General features: G+C 43.7%; 1 protein-coding gene across 1 annotated transcript in view; it reads left to right on the forward strand.

The window, feature by feature from the left end:
* Positions 1 to 13,306: 13,306 nt before the first annotated feature.
* Positions 13,307 to 24,484, forward strand: part of LOC311229459 (UPF0606 protein KIAA1549L-like) — a gene marked incomplete at both ends in the record, with an annotated part of 283,918 nt that continues 272,740 nt past the window's right edge. Inside the window, 1 exon segment of the mRNA XM_084315540.1 lies at positions 13,307 to 13,340. Coding sequence (XP_084171666.1) covers positions 13,307 to 13,340 — 34 coding nt within the window.

The following is a 24,484-nucleotide window of genomic DNA, read 5'->3' on the forward strand; positions in this document are numbered from 1 at the left end:
AACAATTTAGCTAACTAAAGGCAAAGGCATAATGGCAGAGGAAATAATACCGTTGGGAATATCAACATTTTCCTCAGATATATTATTAATTTACTAAGAAAGGACACAAATTTCAATAATTCCACAATGTTTTTAAAACGTCAACACCACGTCATAACTCATGAAGTCTGCGCTTTCAGAAAATGTCCACTTACGTTGTGAATATGGACTCTTCTTGTGAACACGGTAAACACAACCCCATTTGAAGGCATCATATGTCTCACCTCTGGATATAGTCAAGTCAAGTCAAGAGTTTTATTTGTCACGGCATACAAGTATACAATGAAATGCGGGTGGTCTTGCCCGCAACGATGTGCAATACAGTAGTACAACATATAATAGAATTCAATAGACAACATTGTGCAATAAACAGGTAACATAGTGGGACATCACGGTATTTGTACATAGTTATTTACAGAGCATGAAGGACATGCTAGGTCCCTATGTAGTGCAATACACTGTTACTATACTATTTTTAAAGTGACCTTTCTTTGTGGCCATAAGTGTGGGCGTGTGCAGCATGAGTGAGTGCTTTCTCATGTTAAAGTGGCTGCTAGTGTGCGAGCGTGCACAGCGTGTGTGTCGTGTGTGTGCTAATGTGTGCTTGTGTGTGTAGGGTTCAGTGTTCTGTGACCCTCAGTGTTCATTGTTCAACGCTCTGATGGCCTGGGGGAAGAAGCTGAGCCTAAGCCTCTCTGTCCTAGTAGCTGGTGTTCGCAGGCGTCTGCCTGACCTCAGCAGCTGGAACAGGCTGTTATTGGGGTGGTGAGGGTCTTTCATTATTCTGCAGGCTCTGGATTTGCACCTCTTGTTGTATAGAACCTGCAGGGGAGGTAGTGCAATACCCGTGGTACGCTCGGCAGAGCACACCACTCTCTGTAGGGCCTTCTTGTCCTGTGCCGTGCTGTTACCATACCAGGCAGTGATGTTTCCAGTCAAGATGCTCTCTACAGCTCCGGAGTAGAAGGACTGGAGTATCTTCCCCGATACTCTGAACTTCCTTAACTGTCTCAGGTGGTAGAGGCGCTGCTTCGCCTTTTTTACAACTGTGTCTATGTGTGTTGACCATGTCAGATCCTCTGAGATGTGGACCCCCAGGTACTTAAAGCTGGTCACCCTGTCCACGGTGGCCCCGTTTATCCTCAGTGGTGTGTGTGTCTCCTGCTGTCCTCTCCTATAATCCACGATCAGCTCCTTGGTTTTACCAATGTTCAGGAGCAGGCTGTTGTCCTGGCACCAGCGTTCCAGTACCTCAACCTCCTCCCGGTAGGCCTTCTCGTCATTGTCCGAGATCAGCCCCACCACCACCGTGTCGTCTGCGAACTTCACAATGGAGTTGGAGCTGAACTTGGCCACACAGTCGTGTGTGTATAGTGAGTACAGCAGGGGGCTCAGAACACAGCCCTGGGGGGACCCGATGCTCAGGGTGATGGTGTTGGAGGTCTGACCCCCCACCCTGACCGCCTGAGGTCTTTCACTCAGAAAGTCCAGTACCCAGGCGCTCAGAGCGGAGCTCAGACCCAGCTCGATCAGCTTGTCCACCAGTCTGGTGGGGACTATGGTGTTGAACGCTGAGCTGTAGTCAATGAACAACAGTCTCACATAGCCCCCCTTCTGACGGTCCAGGTGAGAGAGGGTGCTGTGCAGTACTTGGGAGACCGCATCGTCAGTGGACCTGTTTGGCCTGTATGCAAATTGCATAGGGTCCATATCGCTGGGGAGGGAGGCACAAATGTGATCCTTGACCAGCCTCTCAAAACATTTCATGGCCACAGAGGTGAGTGCCACCGGTCTGTAGTCATTGAGACCTGCTGGGGAGGGTTTCTTTGGTACCGGGATAATGGTAGACATCTTGAAGCAGGCAGGGACCACTGACTCCCTCAGGGATCGATTAAATATGGTGGTGAACACAGGGGCTAGCTGGTTGGCACAGGACTTAAGTATGCGTCCTGTTATTCCATCTGGGCCAGCCGCCTTCCTGGTGTTCACCTGCATAAATGCTCTTCTCACACTGTGTACCGTCAATGAGAGAGCGTCCCCGCCCCCCCGCGGATGCCCCCCCCCCCCTCCACAACAGCCGGCGCACCAGTGACGTCACTAGCCGTTGAGCTAGCAGTGCCACTGTTTGCACCAAACCGCGCGTAAAAGGTGTTGAGCTGATCCGCAAGGGAGGCGTCGTCGCTCCCCATTGAGGGGGCGCTGACTTTGTAGTCCGTTATAGCCCTCAGTCCCTGCCATAAGCCTCTTGTGTCATTCTGTGCCATTTGTGCCTCCATCTTGTCGGCATACGTCCTCTTAGCAAGTTTAACAGCCTTGCGCAGAGTGTAGACTGTTGTCTTGTACTCTTCCATGTTTCCTGACTCTCTGCCCAGGTTATAAGCAGTGGTGCGAGAGTACAGGGCTGCTCTGATAGTACTGTCCACCCATGGTTTCTGGCTCGGGAACACCCTCGCCTTTTTTGTGGGGCCAATACTATCAGCGAGTGTTGTTATGAAGCTCACCACAGTGTCTGTGAACTCACTGATCTCACTGGTGCTCCTCTCGAGCATTCCCCAGTCGACGCCATCGAGTGCGTCCTGAAGCGTGGCCTCTGATTGGTTGTCCATCTTTTTACCTCACGTGACACGACGGCGTCACGTGATCTTTGTTTGTAAGCAGGGACCAACAAGATGGCGGCATGATCCGATGTGTTCGTCGCTCCCGCTAATGGTGGGGCCGGTACAGCCTTGTATCCGGCTCTGAACGGGGTGTAACAGTGGTCGAGTGTATTTCCTCCCCTTGTGGAGCAGACGATGTGCTGAAAGAAAGACGGCATGACTTTTTTCAGATTCGCCTGATTGAAATCCCCGGCTACAATCATCGCCGCGTCTGGATGCTTGATCTGGTGTGTGTTCAGATGGTCGTGTAGTTCCGCTAGCGCCCTGCCGACGCTCGCCTGGGGGGGAATGTACACTGCAGTCATGATCACTGCAGTGAACTCGCATGGAAGATGGAAGGGGCGACATTGGATCGTGAGGTGTTCCATATCGGGGGAGCATGAATGGGAGAGTATCTTCACCTCCCCGGGGCTAGTCCAGCCGTTGTTGGTCATTAGGCAGAGACCCCCGCCGATGCTCTTCCCGGAGGCTTCTGTACGGTCCGCTCTGAAGATGGTGAAGGAGTTGGAGGGAGAGATGCTGTGATCAGGAGTCACTGGTTTCAGCCAGGTCTCCGTGAAACACAGGATATTGCAGTCCTTCATCTCTCGCTGGAATCGGACCCGCGCTCGTAAATCATCCATCTTACTCTCTAGCGAACGTGCATTCGCCAGGAAGATAGATGGAATCGCCGGACGGTAAGCAGATCTTCTTAGTCTTAATCTGATCCCGCTCCTCTTCCCTCTGTGCTTCTTCTTTGTCCTGCGGCCGTCTCCCGCGTCTTTGTCTCTTCTGATCTCCATTGGCCATTCTTGGCATGATAAAGTGTCTCTAAACTCCTCTTTGAGTCCGGAGTTTAGGTCAATAAGTGACTGGCGGTCGTATGACGTCCCCGCCAGTGATGTTTCGATAAAAAAAGTAGTAAAAACAAACATAATAACAAAAAAATTGCACATTAGTTGCTGAGCAAAACCCACGGCGACTGACTCGGGTCGCGCCATGTGAATATAAGGATCCATACAGCGTGCGTGCGGCGTGCGTGCTTGCGTGTTGCAGTCTGTAAGGTGCTTTGCATCTAAAACAAGAAGAATGCACTCAGTATGTGCAGAACTCCATCAAGGCATAACAATCTCCCCACTTTTATTTCCTACTCAACATTTTACTGGGATGTAGATGACCGAAACGAGAGTTGCCTTATTGCCAATCTCAACAGACCTAGGTTGTAAATCCATGTTTTATGTATCAACAATGGTAATACTACTTCACAGCACACTGTCACGTGTGACATATTTGTCACGTTTGGTGCAAATTAAACAAAGCTTGTAACTCATCACTTTCTTGTTAACTATGCATTTTTTGGAAATTCAGTTGGAGCTGGCAGTCATATAGGTTTGGCCTATCAACTATCTAAAATAAATCATACATTTAAAGATGTTGGTCCCTAGATGCCACACAGCTATTTTCATTAGAATCAGCCTACTGTATGAAGTGAATGAATGAATACGCAGGCTCAATGGCTGCCACACACTGGCACCAGGCACACATCACACTACACACAATGGCTGAACGGCTCAGGAGACAGGGATTGATATCAGCCAATTAAGGGGAAGGGATGATTAGGTGGCCTTGATGTCAGAGACCTGGGAATTTGGCCAAATTATACCAAATAATTCTGTGACATTAGTTTAGCCAAATCCCCTTCCCACATCCATCCAACCAACCTGAGTATTTTGTGTTGTCACTTCCACAGAGGCAGATGGAGGAGCCTATGAATAGTTGCAGGAAATGGTTGCATATCCATCCTGTTGGAACGGCCTCACTCTGTTGGGCTAATCTACTGGCTTGGGACCATCCCTACTCCCTGTGGGTGAATTGTTCACGGTTAACAAGGCGGATGGAGGCCACTTTAGTTTTTGTTTTACATCACATTTTCCCTCAAATCTATTTTTAACCGGGGAGATGCATTTCATGATTTCTGTTAACAAGGGGGATGTCGTCTTCTTTTCATCCTGACACCCAGACAACATCGCTCCCCCTGACTACTCTCCCCGCTAGAAGTGATTACTGTGTGAGGCCCACGAGACAGCTGGTATAGCTTGCTACCAGTGCTTCCTAAACCTCACAAATCAGGAAATAAGATTTGCATTGTTCACATGAAATAAATGTAAGATTTCCTCTGGTGTGTGAGGCTAAGTGCTTGTCCCTTTTGCCACTAAAATGTTCTCTTATTTTTAACCAAATTGTATTAGACAAATAAAATAAAATGGAAACACATGGGTACAGCTATCAACATTGATTTCCCACCAGTGGTTTTACACAACACTGATCCTCTCTCAGTTGATTATTAATACGCTTTAGATTGGCCAGGAAACATTCACTGCATAAGAAACAAGTTCCCACTGAGCCTGTGTTGCTTTGCACCAGTTGGCCTCGTACCATCCCTTTCATTTCCTCACCACCTGTCCTGTTCACAGGAAGGACAGCTTCTACCTACTTCAGGTCAAGATGTATAAGCTAAGTCACCAGTCAGCCATCCAATGGGATATGGGGGTTTGGTGCATGCTCAGATTGCGCTGGTGGAGTGTTTAGGGACATAATTTATTCCAGAAGGTCCACCGGCAAAATGGGGAATAGTTTTATTTCACAATAATATCTTCACTTGACATTAGTACAGTGAGAGAATGACCTACAGTATACACTGTATATACTTAATGATTGAATTATTGGGTTCAGTCATATGTAATAATAATAGAAAAAAAATCTTCTCAGAAAAATGAAAATCTTGTCAAATGAGGGTCCTTACTAGGGATGGGTACCTTTCACATTTGAACCGATACGGTACCGGTACCTGTGAATAGATTTTCGGTACTTTAGTCTCAAGAAATTTAATTTACCTACCTCAGTCGTGAAAAAAAAATCCAAACTTCAAATAACTACAATTTCGACAGTTTTCGGCTTGCCATTGCTCCGACTGCTTTGTTGTTGAATCAAGTCAAATCCTAGGTAAGCATATATTGTGCGTGTGAACGTTGACATGAAAATAAAAAAGGTAAAAAAAATACAAATAAAAAATTTGGTATCTCACTTGAATCGATACTCGGTAGTACCGCCGTGTTTCGGTTTGGTACCTCAAAAGTACCGAATTCGGTACCCATCCCTAGTCCTTACGTCCATTACGTATCAATTTAGGGGTCCTTGACATGAAAAAGTTTGAGAACCACTGGACTAGAGCAGGGGTTCTCAACCTTTCTGCTGCCAAGGCACCCTGTGTTCAATAAAATATTCCAGGGCACCCCTACATACGATAAAGACTTTTCCGGTCCTGTCTTTTTTGCTACAATGATGACAAAAGTGCTTGCTTTCAAAATAATGTTTATTTAAGAAACCGGGAAACACATTTGTGTGTATATGCAGGCTATATAATGCATTATTAACAGGTGTTTCAGGTCTAAATGGCTTAGTACTGTTGACATTACACTGCTTGTAGTAGTAAATCAAATAGCATATTTCTTTAAATAAAATTACAGAAAACTATCACTAAAGTGCTATCTGTTGCAGCTGCACTGTTCTCCATAAAAATAAGTTTGACCATTTCTCAAAAACAGAAAATCATGTATTTTTTTTAAATACAGAAAAGGATCTCCAACTTACCATTTCTCAAAAAATATAAATAAATACAGAAAATAAGCACTCGTTCACTCAGTGGACATTTCTAGCTCAATGCGAGGTCTGCTGCTGCTGGCTAATAATACGGTCAATACGTGGGGAGATCTTTGACAAGGCAACACGCATGTCATCCTCAAGGCTCAACTTGGCCCTACATTTTATTTTCAGAGCTGGTACTCAGCACCACACTCTGAAATGAGCTCTCCAGGTGGTATCAGATGAGATTTCAATGAGTTCTTCCAAGAGTTTGGATGGAGATGTGTCAGGAAGCTTTGTCTCAATGTTGTCTTTAAAGTATTTTTTTATCCAGAGTAACTTGGTGATCCTTTTCTGTGTTTTATTAAATAATGATTTTCAGATTTTGAGAAATGGTCAAACTTATCCAAATGTGGTATTTTCATGGAAAACAGTGCAGCTGCAACAGATAGCACTTTAGTGATAATTTTCTGTAATAAAAAAAGAATAATATTTATTTTTTATTTATTTTTTTTAAATCTCAAGGCACCCCTGGCAGCTCTCTGCGGCATCCTAGGGTGCCGCGGCACCCCTGTTGAGAACCGCTGGACTAGAGGATATAGACTATGTAGTGTTTGTATCTTTGTGACTTTTATCATCACTTACTAACGTCTTCGTATGGAATCCTTCCCCTAGACTCAGTCTGGAGGAGGGATATACCAGACTTGGAAGTAGATTTTGATTGGCAAGAAGTCTGGGCAAACGTTCGAATTGCGTCACACAACCCGGATCATCAACAAATTAATCTTAATTATATTCATAGGGCATACCTGACTCCTATAAGATTGAACAGAATGGGACTTAGACAAGATTCTCTATGTTCCTTATGTACAAATGGTGATGAACGTGAATCACTACCCACCTTCAAAAACACTCTAAAAAAACACCTACGTGAGACTGCAATTCGAAACTGGCCCCTACAAATGTCCTAACCTAGTTGTACAGTAAATGACCAAGTAAGGCTTTGTCAATATTCCAATGTACAGTGTAAAATGTGTGTGTGTCCCCTTCCCAACCCCCCCCCCCCCCCACCTCCAATGTACAGCCCTCACCCAACCCACCCAACCCCACCCCACCCAACCAACCTCCTCCAATGTACAGTTTCTATGCCAAATGTATATACACTCCTTTTCTGGACACTTTTGTATCACAAACAGTACTGTATTTGCAAATCTGATATGTCATAAATGTATAGATGTAGCAGTACTGTCTATCTGTATGTCATGTATGTCATATATGTTATGATGAATTGAAAATGGGGGACCCTGATGTAAACAAGACGAAAGTCTTTCTCTGGTCTGCATCCCCTTAACAATTGTATGTATTGAGCTGTACTGTACTGTACCCACTCTGCAATCTGTTAATAAACTTTTCAATCAATCAATCAATGAGGGTACATTTATGCATATATGTATTGGGATTGCCCACCTGTTAAGATATTCTGGGAAGAAGTGACCCTGCAATTATCAGAATTTTTATTTCTGAACATACCTGTACAGCCCTCTGTATTGCTGTTGAATGATGTTTCTCAGTTTGCAGCCCCTATACAGCTAAAGAGACTAGTTTTATCCGGTCTCACAGCAGCTAAAAAGCTGATAGCATCACGATGGATTCAACCGGATAAAATGTGCCGGAAGGTATGGGTTCTTACCTATCTCGATGTGATTTATCTAGAAATATCTACAGCAAGAATTTTAGGTGTCAGTGAAACCAGCATTGCAATCTGGTTAGAAGTGGTGGAGAGAATAAAGGCTAGCATATGAATTGTAATTCCTGGTTAGAAACGAATGAAAATGGATGGATTATCCAAGTGGGGGTCCGGGGGGGGGGGGGGGTGAGCGAGCAGGAGCATTATGTATATAATTGTATTGCAAGTATTAGGTATATATCTCGTAAACTACATTTATATTGATTCAAATGGAATGTATAGTCCTGTGATTTACGTTGGATATTTACTGTTAATGCTCATGTGTCTAATTTTATGTCATGTTTAAAAAAAATAATAAAAAAAATATATATAAAAAAAAATACTATGTAGTGTTGTGGCGATAAAAATAATTGCATCTCGTAAAGGTGAATCCTTTGCCAATATACACAAATACCCCAAATTCTCTCTCATCCGATGGTTCAATCGACAGTGGCTCAGGAGGTAGAGCAGTAATTTGGTAATCCGGAGGTTCCCGGTTTGATTCCCGCTCCTCCCGGGCAGCATCTCGAAGTGCCCTTGAGCAAGACACTTAACCCCTAATTGCTCCCGATGTGCAGGTTGGCACCTTGCATGGTTGCCTCTGCCATCGGTGTGTGAATGTGTGAGTGAATGGGTCAAATGTGAGGGACAAATTGTAAAGCGCTTTGGGTAAAAGCTGTTATATAAATGCAACCATTTATGATCATATATGCATAATGGACTTGTTATCCCAGCACAGAATGGAGCATGTCTCTCAGCAAGGCCAGGAATCAAGGTACAGTTAATTATAGCTCACACAAGCAGCTTCCAGCCTAAGGGGAGTTCATAATAATAGTCACATATCTGATTGTTAATCAGGCAATACAATGGGTCACATGTCCCAGTAACTTAAATCAATGCCTACATGTTTTTGTCTTTGATTAGGCGCTGTACAATGGGGCACTGTTGCTCAGTCTCGGCCTTCCAACGCTCCCTTTGGCCAGTCAGCAAACATCTTGATTAATAAACTCACGGAGGAGAGTAGATGAAAGAGGAGAAAAAGTGGCTTGATGTCACGGCTTCAGTGATTTCCTATTAACATAATCATGCTAGAGAGGTTAAGTTCAATCTGTAGGGTCGATTCTAAATCCCTAGCACAGCATACAAATCAACAGGAAGTCATTGCATTACATAACCATAAGGAAACCTAAGAAAGCATAAGGAAATAAAGATTTCCATTACAGTAGACACTTCGAGGGACATGTAGACCAGGAATAGGCAACTTTAATGGCGATGGGGCCCAAAACACTAAATATTTCACTTCAAGAGGGCTACTATGAGTGTATTAATATGACCAACTCAAACATACTGTATATCGGTATACCAATATGAAGTTAACCCTTTCACTACCACACTACAGAAGGTTAACCCTCTCACCACCACACTACAGACGGTAGTGAAAGGGTTAACCCTTTGTTGTGTGGCAGTGAAATGGTTAACCTTCTGTATTGTCGCAGTGAAAGGGTTAACCCATTTGGTAGTGTGGTAGTGAAAGGGTTAATGATACTCTGTGCAGACAGGTGGTACTCAGAGAACCAAAGTTGTTAACGCAAACGGCCGTTGACTCACAAGGTACAAGGTACACCACGGCGATAGTGAAAAAGGCACAGCAGAGACTCTACTTCCTGAGAATACTGAGAAACTACCACCTCAGACAAGACCTGTGTAGTCGTTTTTGATAGAACATAAATCCTAAACCTCATTGAATCTTTTATTCCTAATAGAAAAGGTCATAAGATTAAGCTTTGATCAGGAAAACAGCTGCCTTAGATAAGTCAACGCAAGAACCCTCACAACAGGTTGTGTGCCGGGCCACTCAAACAGCCGGTTGTAAAAGATAAAGAAACTGTTTGAACAAGCTTCCTTCTTCCCCTTCGGGAGTGATAGAACAATAGAGCTACCTGGTTCCTTTAGGGTGGGACAGGAAGGATTTCAGATAAGCCCTAGCTAACACAATGAGATGATGAGGTCACATGAAGTTATTATCAGCTGCTTCGCGGCCTGGGGACACAAGGACAGTCAACTGTTCTTAGTAGTATGAAAAGTCTCAAATAGGAATTATAGTTAAATAACTTATGTGTGTTTACTGAGGTAGAATGTTTACCATCAATGTGAGACTGTTAGGCTGGAGCTTGGTAAATCATGGAGGAACATATTATTAATGAACGCTAAAGTATAAACTGTATAAAAGAGATTGATGTAAGTTAAATGAATGATTAGGCCTGTTAGCTATTCACTGAAAGTCAGCAGACTGTGTTACAGACTTAAATCCCCTGCAAAGTAAAACTAGATTTCACCTAGGGTGAAATTAGGCTTAATGGTACCAGACTGTGTTCAATTATGATATCTCTGTGTTTATGTAATCAATTGCAATTCGAATATATATATTGTGAGATTAATAACCCAAGTATTAAGTTGTTAGACGGTGTTTGTTCTTTGACTGGAAAACAAAGGAAATATAGAGTTGGCCGTGAAGCCAACCTCCTATTTCACATTCAAACTTAGCAGGCCTGGGATTGGAGGAAAACATCTGATGATGTCACTTTGGTGACGTCACGCAGAGACTCCAGGCTTTTGATATAAGAGGGGGTGTGGTGACGAGGAGGACACTCTGAAACGAAACCACCAAGGAACCACACCCACCTCTTCACACGGGAGGAGACGACGCGGAAGCAGAGGAGCAGAACACAAAGAACATTTTGGAGGGAGAACAGACCTTTACCTTTGTTCATCAGCCAGAGAACAAAGACAACTCAACAAAGACCATTCAACAATCTACTTTCTTAGTCTAGTTGGGATCGCAGACGGCATAGTGTCTAGTGATCACAACTATAGCATTCTTTATTTTAAATTGAAACAGATAATTTTTGTATAACTTTGTGGATTTTAATAAACCACTACTTTTGAAATAACTACCTTCTCCTCCATTTCTCCTGCTGTGCCGCTGGTCGTGAAACAAAGACCTCCCGGTCTTTGTTAAAAGTACTTTCCAGGGCTTTAAAGGTTTTAAACACAACGTAGAGCAGATTAGATATTAGGTTCTGATTAAATCAGAACAATTAGCCCAGAAAAGTACTACACCTGCTTGTGTCTTTTTACCGCTGCTCCGTGGAAATCATCCTCACCTACTGCATCAACGTGTGGTTCCTCAGCTGCACAGCCGCAGAGAGGAAGGCGCTCCAGAGGGTCGTCAACTCGGCCCAGAAGATTATCGGCTGCCCCCTCCCCTCACTGGAGGGACTATACAACTCCAGCTACCTTAAAAAAGCAGTAAAAATACTGAAAGACCCACACCACCCGGGCAACAAACACTTCGTACGGCTGCGCTCGGGCAGGCGTTTCAGCGTCATGCCCACCCGGACAAACAGACTGAAGTTTAGTTTTTATCCCAGGGCCATATGTGTACTAAACTCAGCTAAATTTTAAAACAACAGTCTCCCTTGCACCCCCCCCCCCCCCACGCACACGCACACACAACATTAAGGGATAGTGCAATTATCTTTTACACCCCCCTGTTTATATTAATGTTATTTATGCCTTACTCCTGTTTTTATATTTAATACTGTGTTTAGGACTGTGTTTTTATATTTTTACTAGCACCTAGGGCTGCATTTAAAATTTCGTTGTAACAACTGTAACAATGACAATAAAGATCTATTCTATTAAGGTAGTAAGCTAGCGCACCTCCTCAGCTCATCAATTCATTTTACAAACAGACTGGAAAACACACAATTTAAAATGTACATGCGTGTTACGTAACACAGCAAAGGTTCTGAGTTCTGACCTCCTCTACAGTTGAAGAAACATGAGTAGATTCTCACCTTAATCACTGATGCACAGAAATAACAAAGGAAAGGTTGATGCGTTCTCTGCATGTGGCTCTCTCTTGATCTACGCACGATCCCGGCGCACCAGAATGCTTTTTAGCAGCCTGCTGGGGGCAGCTTTTGTGTTTTGTTAATATCTTTACATTTTTGTATCCACTTTTTCTCCTCTTTTTCCATTTTTTTCTCCCATCCCAATTCCACTGTGCCAATTCTTTCCTCCCCTGTCTTGAACGTTGCTCGCATATGCCTCCCACTGGTTGGCTGTAGGGAGGATAGAAGCCTTGCATCACGTGTCCCCTGCGATACACGAGGAGGCAGCCTGTCACATCTTTTCACTTGCCAGCGCGCCACCCAGCCGCCCTTTTTGTTAATATCTTTCAATTGCATTCAAGGATGATTTAGGGAGATGCAGCTCAAGGCTTAGTCTGACCGCTCTCCACACTATGTTAGTGTTGTGCCGGAGCAGGAGAAAATCACTGAGCACGCGTCGCACAACATGTCCCTGCCAGATTGTCCATGAGTGAGTGAGTGAGTGAGTGAGTGAGTGAGTGAATGAGTGAGTGAGTGAGTGAGTGAGTGAGTGAGTGAGTGAGTGAGTGAGTGAGTGAGTGAGTTATTTATAACTCTAAAAAATTAAAATTATAATATTATTTTTTTTGTAATTAATTTTGAGTAAATTTTCATAACGCGATCATTTGCTGTGTAATTAATTAATCTAATTAACGCGATAAACTGACAGCCCTACTTAAAACCAACCAAAAATGACAAACAAGAGAGAGACTTTTCAGGAGCCAGGCCAGGGTCCTGGAACAGCTCTGTCCATGTGGCAGCAGTCCTCCAGGTTGATGAGGCAGCCTTCTCCCCATCTCCCATTTGGAGTGCAGGGCCCTGGGCTGCCGTCCTGCCTGGCGGTGGTGTAGCTGGGCTGTTGCGGGGGCTGCTTGGAGGAGGGCTGGCTAGGCTGCTGACGCCGGCCACGTGGAGGGGTAGCTTGGCAGCTGTACCGCAGGATGTTGCAGGGACGGCTCAGTGGAGAGGCTGGGCAGCTGATCTTGTCCATCGGCTGCTTCCAGGGACAGCTAGCTAGCGAGCTGCATGTGGCTGCTGGTAGCGCTTGCTCCGGCTGCTCTCCCCGTTCTCTCCGCTGGGCACCCCGACTGCTGCAGCTGCAGGTGGCAGTGGCCATCCATCCACCTGCTATAGGGGCTCCAGTGTGTCTTCAGACGGCCATTCGGTGACCCTTCCGTGTGCCGGAGGGCCCCACGTTGGGCGCCAGTGTGACAGAGGTGCCTGAGTGGCTTTTCTACTGGGCTCTGCGCCACAGGGACACAGGCAGAGATGGTATAAACAGCGGACCAGTTTACTGAAGAGATGGTAAGAAGCCAGAGCCGATGTAGATGGCTGTCACGACAGGGGCTCTCCTCATCGAATGTGGGGATGACAGATTTAACGTGTGCACATTGATTATACCTCAATGCACAACAGGTGCACAGCCACCCTGCTCCTAGGTGTAATTAACTTCATTGAATTGACATTATCAACTTCAGAGGCCAGAATGTGGGACCTATATATATATACATATTTACTATCCACTAGCATTGTGAGGCTGAACAACAGGACCCATTGACTATGTAAATGTGCAAAAAAAAAAGATATATATAAACATTTACACACTTTTTTTTTAAATAGCTAAAAGCTAAAAGTGATGTTGTAATTTTGCAACCGAGGGTCTTACAGGGTTCCAGCCATTGAAGACAATACTAGTCAGCTGTGGAGCATGAGTTCACAAACAGGCACGTGTGTGTGTGTGTGTGTGTGTGTGTGTGTGTGTGTGTGTGTGTGTGTGTGTGTGTGTGTGTGTGTGTGTGTGTGTGTGTGTGTGTGTGTGTGTGTGTGTGTGTGTGTGTGTGTGTGTGTGTGTGTGTGTGTGTGTGTGTGTGTGTGTGTGTGTGTGTGTGTGTGTGTGTGTGTGTGTGTGTGTGTGTGTGTGTGTGTGTGTGTGTGTGTGTGTGTGTGTGTGTGTGTGTGTGTGTGTGTGTGTGTGTGTGTGTGAACTGTAAAAGTCAGAGTAGATCTCTGGTAAGTAGATATAGATAGATATAGATATGATAGCCTATAGGGGCCATTCCTACTGTACTCTTACATAATGATTACTGGCACAACACAGACTCCTTTCCTCATATCCTTTCACGTTCCGTTTCGACCATCCTCATCTTTTAGTTTGAAGGATGTTTTTTCTTCTAGACTTGGTTACGAAACACATGGAAGTGAATGGAGAGGGAGAGAAAGGAAATATGTTCTCCGCACAGCGAGACCACAGAGGCTACTGGAGAAACTGAGTGGCAGTATATCTGGACTACATCAGGGGATGGACTGGGACATAATATATACAGTCAAATGTACATGTCGCTGTAAAGTAAAAACATATTACGGAACATGTTTAATAATACTGGCTATCTTTCTAAGATAAAAAAAAATCGATGTTTTTGTTTAAATAAATTGTAACATTTACGAGGGTTGAATCAGAAATCATAAAATAAACAAATCAGAAATCATATCTTTGAAATGCCTGTGGCCTTCCCATGGGAGCTGTGTTGAACACTGTCGTTTTCTTTGTCTCGTGCACTATGCATAGAACAAGGCATATTTCTGTAGACACCTTACAGTATGTATCGGCCTACTGGTGAACATACTAGGGGTGGTCCGATACGAGTAACTCAGGATATTTGGCCCTTGATAACGATAATATCATAATACATGATATCTGCGATAATTGATTTGTAGCAAGAAATTTCATCTACGATACGTCATGATATCTGTGTAACTGAAGAAAAAATACCCATAAAAAGGCAAAAAGCAGAAATGATGTATTTATTCACAGAATTGACATGCAAGCTTATCAGATTCTTTAGTGACAAACTGGTCAAACAAATTGCATAGTTAGTGCCTCTTTAACACACTGACCGCAACTTGATTATTATTAACTATTAATTATGTCCCCAATGGAAAACTTACCATCTGTATCATCTGTTTTTAAAAAGATAACATTTTCAGTCTTCACCTCATTCCAATAATTTTGATTGCAGTAAAATAAAAGTTATTTTTTTTATTATTAGATATTGATACTTGGCATCACTGTATCGATATCATATCGGCAAGAAAAATCTTGCGATATATTGCTGTATCGATTGTTTCCCCACCACCCATACCTGACACGCAGGAAATTCACATTCAAGTTCGATGTACAACCGTAGCATCTTTGGGCACTTGGAAGTGGCTGATGTGAACAGCTGAGCCAACAAGCATTTTCATTGACCACGGGGTACCTGGCAGGGCTGTACTGGCCAGTGCTGGCATTCCAAGAAATTCAGTGGGAGCACTGGCAGACATCAATGCCAGCTGGCAAGGCGATATGGTCAATACGTGGCTTGGCATCGGTCTAAAGGATTTTTAAATGGCCAGCAGCTCTCATGTGCACAGTTTTCATATTTCATGATGGTTTTCATAATCTGCTTTTAAGTTGATTCATGTTCTCACATGAAAATAGGCTACACTTTTGTGTGTATTTTTTCCAAATAGATATAGCAGTCAGCAGTGAGTCTAGGAGGCTCCTGTCATCGCTTGTTTATCCATCTTCTTTCCATCATGGCGAGATACTAAACAAACTCAGCAATGTCAAGATCGGCTGGGATAGAATATCTCAATATCAATATCAATATCTGAATAAAATAAATAAATAACCTTACTGTCTTTTACTAATATGTACTTTGCTACTACTGTATGTCTATACTACTATCTATCTACTATGTACTATTCTACTATCCATATACTACTACCTACTGTGCTAATATGTCTATAGGCTACTACTATGCACAATACTACTATCACACAGGTTCAACACTGTTCGACAAACAATACCACGTACTCACAGCCGCCAGAGGTTACCCCTCGTGCTGACTTGTTGTACACAAGGTGTAAGTAGCTTTGGATAAAAGCATCAGCTAAATGACAACATCAAATGTAAATAGAACCAAAAGCTACCATAACTAATATATTATAACCACAGAGCAGGATTGTTGGGGGCTAATATTGCTGCCAAACTGCAATGGCCAGAAACATCCATCCATCCATCCATGGATCTACCCATTCCTCCAACCATCCATCCATCCATCCAACCTCGCACTCATCCATGCATCCATCCTCCTCTGCCTGTCCATGTTTGTTCTCAGTGGAGGCTCTCCGCTGCCAGTGTTAATCAGAGGTCTGACGCTAGGATCCCATATGCTGCTTCATGACGGAGCAGGTGGCAAACTGTAGGAGGAGAGAGAACACAGCACACTGTGCAGACGCTTAACATCATGTTTCTCTCATATCCCTCCATTAAAGGTGCACCCAGTAGACTTCGACAACCACATACCATTATATATTATAATATATTGTTAAATTATATGGAACAAGCACATGGTTTAACGGTTGAATCTACACTAGGCCACATGGTCCAACATGACCCGATGAGGAGCCGTGGGCCTCCAAACTAACTAACACAACATTGCCGGGAGAGTGCGGGTTCTTTCTTTCTGTGTCTGTGGTATTTTCAGCCCAGTGCCGACCCAAGGGACGTGCGTATGTTCCTCTCACGCATCCATCACGCGCTCCTCACTTTGATGGGACAGGGATTTCATAATAATAATAATTAGGACAATAGGGAGAGAGGATACAGGAGTGACATCAATGCCGGGCAAGATCTGCTGGAAAATCAGAGGTTATAAAATAAGATTCATAAGATATAGCCAGTATTCTTGTTTTAGAACGTGGGAATGCATGCACTAATCCTATGTAGCATGGTTACATATCCCAGCTGATCTTCAGCATCTTGGGCATAATACAGTGATGCTATGTAGGTCATTACATATTTGCATTTTTCTATCCTAGCTCTAGAGAGATGGCAGATTCCTGGTACCCATCAAGGCTAATAAATGTAGGCTAAGTCACCCGTCCGTCAGCCATCTAATGGGAGATCGGGGTATGGAGGTGGTGCATGCTCAGATTGCGCTTGGTGGAGTGTTTGGGGACCAAAAGGAATGGAAATGCGGCCAAATATGTATCTGAGCATGTGTGATCCAATGATATCACATGATATGACGGAGTGACATCTCCTCTATTTACCTTCCTTGGTATCCATAGCACATTGATTGATTCATTGATTGATTGAAAACTTTATTAACAGATTGCAGAATGGGTACAATACAGTACAGCTCAATACACACAATTGTTAAGGGGATGCAGACCAGAGAAAGACTTTCGTCTTGTTTACATCAGGGTCCCCCATTTTCAATTCATCAGGACATATATGACATACAAGACATACAGATAGACAGTACTGCTACATCTATACATTTATGACATACCAGATTTGCAAATACAGTACTGTTTGTGATACAAAAAGAGTCCAGAAAAGAGAGTATATACATTTGACGTAAAAACTGTACATTGGAGGAGGTTGGGTGGGGTTGGGTATGGGGGGTTGGGGGGGGGGGGGGGGGGGGGGGCACTGTATAACTGTACAAGCAAAACTGTACATTGGAATATTGACAACCATACTAGGTAATTTACTGTACATTGGAGGGGGTTGGTGGGGGGGAAACACTGTACAAACAAGCAAAACTGTACATTGAAATATTGACAAAACCATACTAGTCTCTTTTCTGTTTCTTCTACCGAGGGCCGTGGGTCAGACCACACATACGCTGCTTCATGTGGCAGCAGGTGCTCGTGTATCTGTGGGGGAGAGTGACCCACACTGTGTAGATAATGGCGTTGGGACATTTGTTGAAATCATGGAATGAGAAAGGAGAGAACGGCCTCTTCCTGGTCTAAATCTATTTAAATAGGAAAATGTAAAGGTTCAGTAAAAATGAAAATCGTGTTTTTCAATCGTGTTGCATTTTCTTTTCTTTTCTTTTTGTTGACATGAAATTACCCAAAATGTTAGAACTGTTGTTGTTGTTGTTGTTGTTGTTGTTGTTGTTGTTGTTGTTGTTGTTGTTGTTGTTGTGAAAATGATGACTAAAGCCCATTGATGTCAACAGAATCAAGCCATTTCAGATATCCCATCTATTTCCTTTGAAATATTGCATACAGTAATATACTCAACAAATGCAAACACAAAGTTTGATGCATAAGAATCCCCTGGTGTGGTAATTTATTGAAAATATTTTGAGTGGTGCTGGAATGAGTCCCAGGGCTGGTTCTCTGTGCTGGGTGTACAGGGGCAGATATGGCTAATTGGATGGTATTTAAGCCACCATTTAGGAGAGGGAGCACTATATTGTTGTTATTGGCACCGGTATTGTTGGCATGAGGCCATAGGTAGAGTTTCATAGATAAGCACACTGGTGCCAAGTCCGACTTTATAAAAACCCACTTTTACACTCCCACTTGTCAAAACGTTCCTTCTTCTACTCACACTTAATCATTACTGATAAAGTACCGTTTCCATGGTCACTGAAAATGAAAAGATGATAGAGAAAGTGAGCGCTTTAACTACAAATTGAGCTATAAAAGTGGATTTTTATAAAATTGGGGTGAGTTGTATTGTTTGTATTTCTCACCAGCTTAAATATATAATACTACAACAAACAAGTGGGTGTGCTTGGTGTCTGATTACATATTGCGAGTTTGAGCGAATATGAGCAAACTTACAAGTATGTACGGAAATTGTATGACATTCTCTGCGACCCAGGTACGTGTTAGCAAGCTGCAGCTATAGCCTGCTGGTAAGTAGTTAATGTTACACCTGTGTTATTGGCGGCTGCACACCGGCTATTCGTTTTTTCAAATTTAGTTTTATTTGTCACATATAAGGTACATTATAGTGAAATGCTTGGTTCTGTATGAGCCTCCAGAGTTAAAAAGGAAAGTAAAGACCACACTATACAAAATATACAAAACTAAAATGCACAAAATACAAGAAAAACTAAATGAAATAGAAGAGGTAGTGCAAATTTGTAGGAATAAATATATATAAATAAAAATATGGTGTAATGTTTAAAACATGTTTAAAGTGTCTAAAGTGAGTGAATGTTTAAGATGAATGTTTTAAGTGAGTGCGTGCATGTGGATGTGTGTGCAGTTAGTGTAGAATGGATAGTGTTACAGTGAGTCCACATTGAGCATCCTGAAGGCCTGTGGATAGAAGCTCCTTTTGAGTCTCTCTGTACTGGCCATGAGACTCCGGTAGCGCTTGCACTGACCGCAGCAGTGCAAAGAGGCAGTTGTTTAGGTGGCTAGTAGGGATGCACTGATCCGATATTGGTATCGGTATCGGCCGCCGATATCAGTAAAATAGCTGGATCGGGTATAAAAAAAATACAAATAAAAAAATACAAATAAATAACCATTCAGTACATTTATATCTATGTGTTAATTTGTTACATTTAGTTTCACTAAGGCTCTGTTTAGACGGAAACGCTAGCAGGTGAATCCGCAAAAATATTTTTTCGGATGTGCCTTTTGTTTATACGGAAACGGCGTTTTTACGGGGAGAAACCGCAAAAAAGTGAGACTACCTTCCAGGGTGGAATTCCTAGAAATGATAAACCTTTGCGCTATCATCTAAACTGTCAAACCGCATAAAACAATGACGAAAGGGTTGTCAAGGCTCTTGTCGCGCGTACTGCTTACATCACAGGCATGCGCCAGTAGCCTAGAAGCGTAAACAAAGCATGTCTGATTCTATCCATGGCGATCACCTGAAGGCTACATTGGCAGTACTTTTAAATACACAAGAATCTGTCCCGCGGCGTGACTGGACCCACTGTCTGTGAGTGACTGCTTTGGTCCAATCACATTCCCCACCCACAGTCTGCGAATCAGAGGCAGAGTAGGGCGGGTCTTCACAGCACGTCATGTGACATATGCGGCAATCGTGTGACAGCGGGGCTCAGTCGTCTCGAGTCGTTACAGCCTCGTCTGCACGGAGAATTCCATCCCAAAACGCTATTCTAAACACAAAATTAAAAGTGAGACCGCAAGACGACTTTTGCGGTTTCTGTTCAGACTCTCTCCGTCTAAACGTAACCTAAGTTAGGAAAGTTTTGAAAATGAAATTAAACTCTTGGACTGGAGATGTTGATCACATTGGATCGTCCCAGAGGATCCCTTGGTCGGGGCCATTTCTTCCTACAAACTTTTTATCAAGATATTTACAAAGGGGGGCGGCTGAGTGGCGCAGTGGGCAAGGCGCTCGCCACTAACGCAGGAGATGCTGGTATCGATCCCAGCTCTCGGCGTTGCTACCGGCTTGGCCGGCCGTCATACTAACACAATTGGCAGTGTTAGAGGGTGGGAAAGCCGGTGGGTGGGGATTGGACGTTGTGGACAGCGACTCCTACAGGTCGGTTGGGTGGCGCCGGTGCGGCGGAAGCAGGAAGTAGCGGGGGCAGCGTGAGCCTCCCACGCGTTACTCCTCGCCACTGAGAGTTCGAGCTGCTGCGGTGAAAAGATGCGACAGTCTGCCTCCTCGTGTACCGGAGGGGACACGTGATGCAAGGCTTCTGTCCTCACTACAACCGACCAGTGGGAGTCATAGTCTAGCAACGTTCAAGACAGGGGAGGGAAGAATTGGAAATACGAAATTGGGATGGGAGAAAAAAATAGAAAAATAATAAGGAGAAGAAGTGGATAAAAAAAAAAAAAAGTAAAAATGGGCAGAATACACATTCGGAATTACAAGCTCATGATTACTTGACTCAGGTTGTTTTTCATCGCCATTGTTTTTGTGTTTTGAAATACAAGGAAGTCATCGGCTCATTGAAATGTTCTCATAGTGATCTACAGTAAGTAAACAAAGATGGTGGCGAAAGTGAACAAGGCTGGTATAAAATATAAACATAATCCGGTGCTGACACTTGAGCGCTTTCGTTTTGGGTTTAGGGAAAGGGTAAAAACAATGGTGTTGCTTTTGCAGGATAGTTATGACACTCACCACTGTGTCCTCTGTAACAGGGTGGGTTTGGTCTTTCCTGGAAGAGAGGCGTAATGATCATTGATATTTTTTATCTGTAAGGCCATTATTGGAAAACGTATACACCTTACAGTATATTCCTTATCTAAACCTCAAATGACTGGCTTATGCTTACGGTCCCTCATGTACAGTCTGAACTTCGGATGTCTGTATTTTGCTTGTGGTCCAACTGCCTGGAATGATCTTCAGCATAAGCTGAAAGTCAAGTCTCTGCTGACCTATGGTCAGTTTAGGGCCATGTTTTTAAATCTTCCTGGTACACTGTGTAATTGTTTTAATCTTGATTTTTTTTTACAATCCTTTTTCTCACACCTTCATATTCATCTGTTTTATTTATTTATCTTGATGTAAACTTTACACAATTGAAAATGAGAACAACTTACATGTATTTTCGAGATTGAAATAATGGTTTTGAATTCATTAAATGATTCGTCAGGCACATCTTTTAAACATCCTTTTATACATGCTATCATACAGATTTATATGGGTAGACTATAGTTTGAGGTAGGCAGTTATGATTACAGTGTAAGGCAGTTGTAAACAGTCAAGGCAGTAGGTAGGTATAAATTGAGTATAGGCAACAGAGTTCAGAGTTCATACCGTATGGGTAACAGAGCCTAGAGTATAGGCAATAATTAATATATAATAATATTATAATATAATAACTAATAAAGAACTAATAAATAGTGTGATGCACTGGTCAAATTGTACCGGTGCCAGTTGCTATACTTTGGTCATATTAGCACTCATGAAATGCCTCTCATCCAATCACAACGCGTGGCTGGCAATAAACGTTGTATAAAAGGGCTGTCGTGACTCACGGGTTGACCTCTATACAGGATCCCAGTCATAAGAGTCTGTAGCAGAGGGTTGGACATTCATACACACATGGCTCGTCACACACTGTCCTTCTCCTCTATAGGACACCGTCCTCAATCAGCCCAGAGTGGCTGCAGCTGTGCCCTCTGCTGCCAGATTAAGTCCAGGTGCAGGTGATCTGCTGGTTCTGTGCCATAGGTTTTTGTTGGGGTGGTATGACAGCTGGCCACTGGAGCTTGTATGTACTACCGGTATTCTGACTGCCGGCCGCTGGCCATGGTGCTGAAAGCTGGGCAGCTTGCCAAGGCCACGGAGAGGTATAGAGGCGTTGTCAGTGGCCAACAACATCACAGTGGCCCAATGTTGACGTAGTCACTAATCCCGGATTAGGTTTTGACTGTACGGCTATTTACCATTTTCTTTGTTTTCTCATGTCTTACAGTTTACCATTACTTATGAAATGAGAAATTACCATGTGGACTTTTAGGAAGCAAATCAGATCAAATCAGCTTTGTGTAACAACCACTCCAGGTTATGTGTATCCAATACAATTAACTAATACATAATGCATGAACCATCTGACCAGGATTTTCTTTCTCAAGGTTAACACTTTGTGCTCTTGCTACAGTACTGCTGTCAGATGATGACGGTGAACTCTGTAATGAAGAACAGAGTGTTGTGGTTAATAGGAGGATGGCTAGAGTGCTTTATTCTGGGTGTCCTGAGGATGTAACTAAGCACAGTGCTGCTGCTACAAAGCCTTCCACGCTTAGAAATCCTGTCTTTTAATTAACCAATCCTCCACGGAGACAGCGTGGGTGTGGGAAGCGCGTGCCTTCCTCATACATACACACACAGTCAGACACACACACACACACACACGTATGGGGGATAATACGTTTCAGGGTACGCAGACCAAAACACGCACGCACGCGCGCACGCATGCACGCACGCACACACACACACACACACACACACACACACACACACACACACACACACACACACACACACACACACACACACACACACACACACACACACACACACACACACACACACCGTATTATCTGTACACACAGTCTCTCTCTCTCTCTCTCTCTCTCTCTCTCTCTCTCTCTCTCTCTCTCTCTCTCTCTCTCTCTCTCTCTCTCTCTCTCGCTCGTGCAGTGCTTGCCAGGAACAGAGGACATATAAATGCAGTCTGGACTGAAGCCATTCTTTTTCAGTTTTATCAGTCCTCTTAGCAACAGAATAGATGAACAAATATAATAAACTCAGTCACCCACCAGCCAGCCAGCCAGTCAGCCAGCCAGTCAGTCAGTCAGTCAGTCAGTCAGTCAGTCAGTCAGTCAGTCAGTCAGTCAGTCAGTCAGTCAGTCAGTCAGTCGGTCAGTCGGTCGGTCGGTCGGTCGGTCGGTCGGTCGGTCGGTCGGTCGGTCGGTCGGTCGGTCGGTCGGTCGGTCGGTCGGTCGGTCGGTCGGTCGGTCGGTCGGTCGGTCGGTCGGTCGGTCGGTCGGTCGGTCGGTCGGTCGGTCGGTCGGTCGGTCGGTCGGTCGGTCGGTCGGTCGGTCGGTCGGTCGGTCGGTCGGTCGGTCGGTCGGTCGGTCGGTCGGTCGGTCGGTCGTCGGTCGGTCGGTCGGTCGTCGGTCGGTCGGTCGGTCGGTCGGTCGGTCGGTGGTCGGTCGGTCGGTCGGTCGGTCGGTCGGTCGGTCGGTCGGTCGGTCGGCGGTCAGTCAGTCAGTCAGTCAGTCAGTCAGTCAGTCAGTCAGTCAGTCAGTCAGTCAGTCATAGTCAGTCAGTCAGTCAGTCAGTCAGTCAGTCAGTCAGTCAGTCAGTCAATTACCTACCCAACCAGCCAGTGGGCCATATCATTCCCATCCTTCACTCCTACTAAGGGAAGGTGCCTTTGAGACAGAGTATATTAGTCAGGATAATGGCCTCAGCCTGCACAGCTAAAGCATAGGGCTTTGTTGAGGCTATAGACTATGCTCCAGAAATAAACTTCATAGAATAGAAATGCCCACTGAAGTAAATCAGATCTACACGGGTTGACTGATAGCCATGTTTGGTGCATCTATTTATGTTACAATATCCATGCTTAAAAAGAATGCAAGTTTGTGATGTGACAGCTTGGCCCTTTACCATATGTGCTGCGAACATTAATGATCCATCCTATGGCATACAATTTAAAAAATGCTTAGACATTGATTGATTGATTGATTGATTGAATTGATTGATTGAAAATGTTAAGTAACAGATTGCAGAATGGGTACAGTACAGTACAGCTCAATACACACAATTGTTAAGGGGATGCAGACGAGAGAAAGACTTTCGTCTTGTTTACATCAGGGTCCCCCATTTTCAATTCATAATGATCACTCTATTCTTCTATGTTCATCCAATCACAACATATTATTTAGACAGGAAGCTATTGTCTGTACAGATGTGAAAAGTTAATTTGTTATTAAAATAACTAGGCCAATATATACAGTAAATAACTAGGCATATCTATACAGTACAATAACTAGGTCTATATATACAGTAAAATAACTAGGCCTATATACTGTATACAGTAAATAACTAGGCTCATCTATACAGTAGATAACTAGGCTAATCTATACAGTAAAATAAGTAGGCCTATATATACAGTAAAATAACTAGGTCTATAATTACAGTAAACTAGCTAGGCCTATATATACACAGTAAAATACCTAGACCTATACTATAC

The sequence above is a fragment of the Notolepis coatsorum genome (genome assembly GCF_963971535.1).
Source record: "Notolepis coatsorum genome assembly, chromosome: 6".
NCBI classification, from domain to species: Eukaryota; Metazoa; Chordata; class Actinopteri; order Aulopiformes; family Paralepididae; genus Notolepis; species Notolepis coatsorum.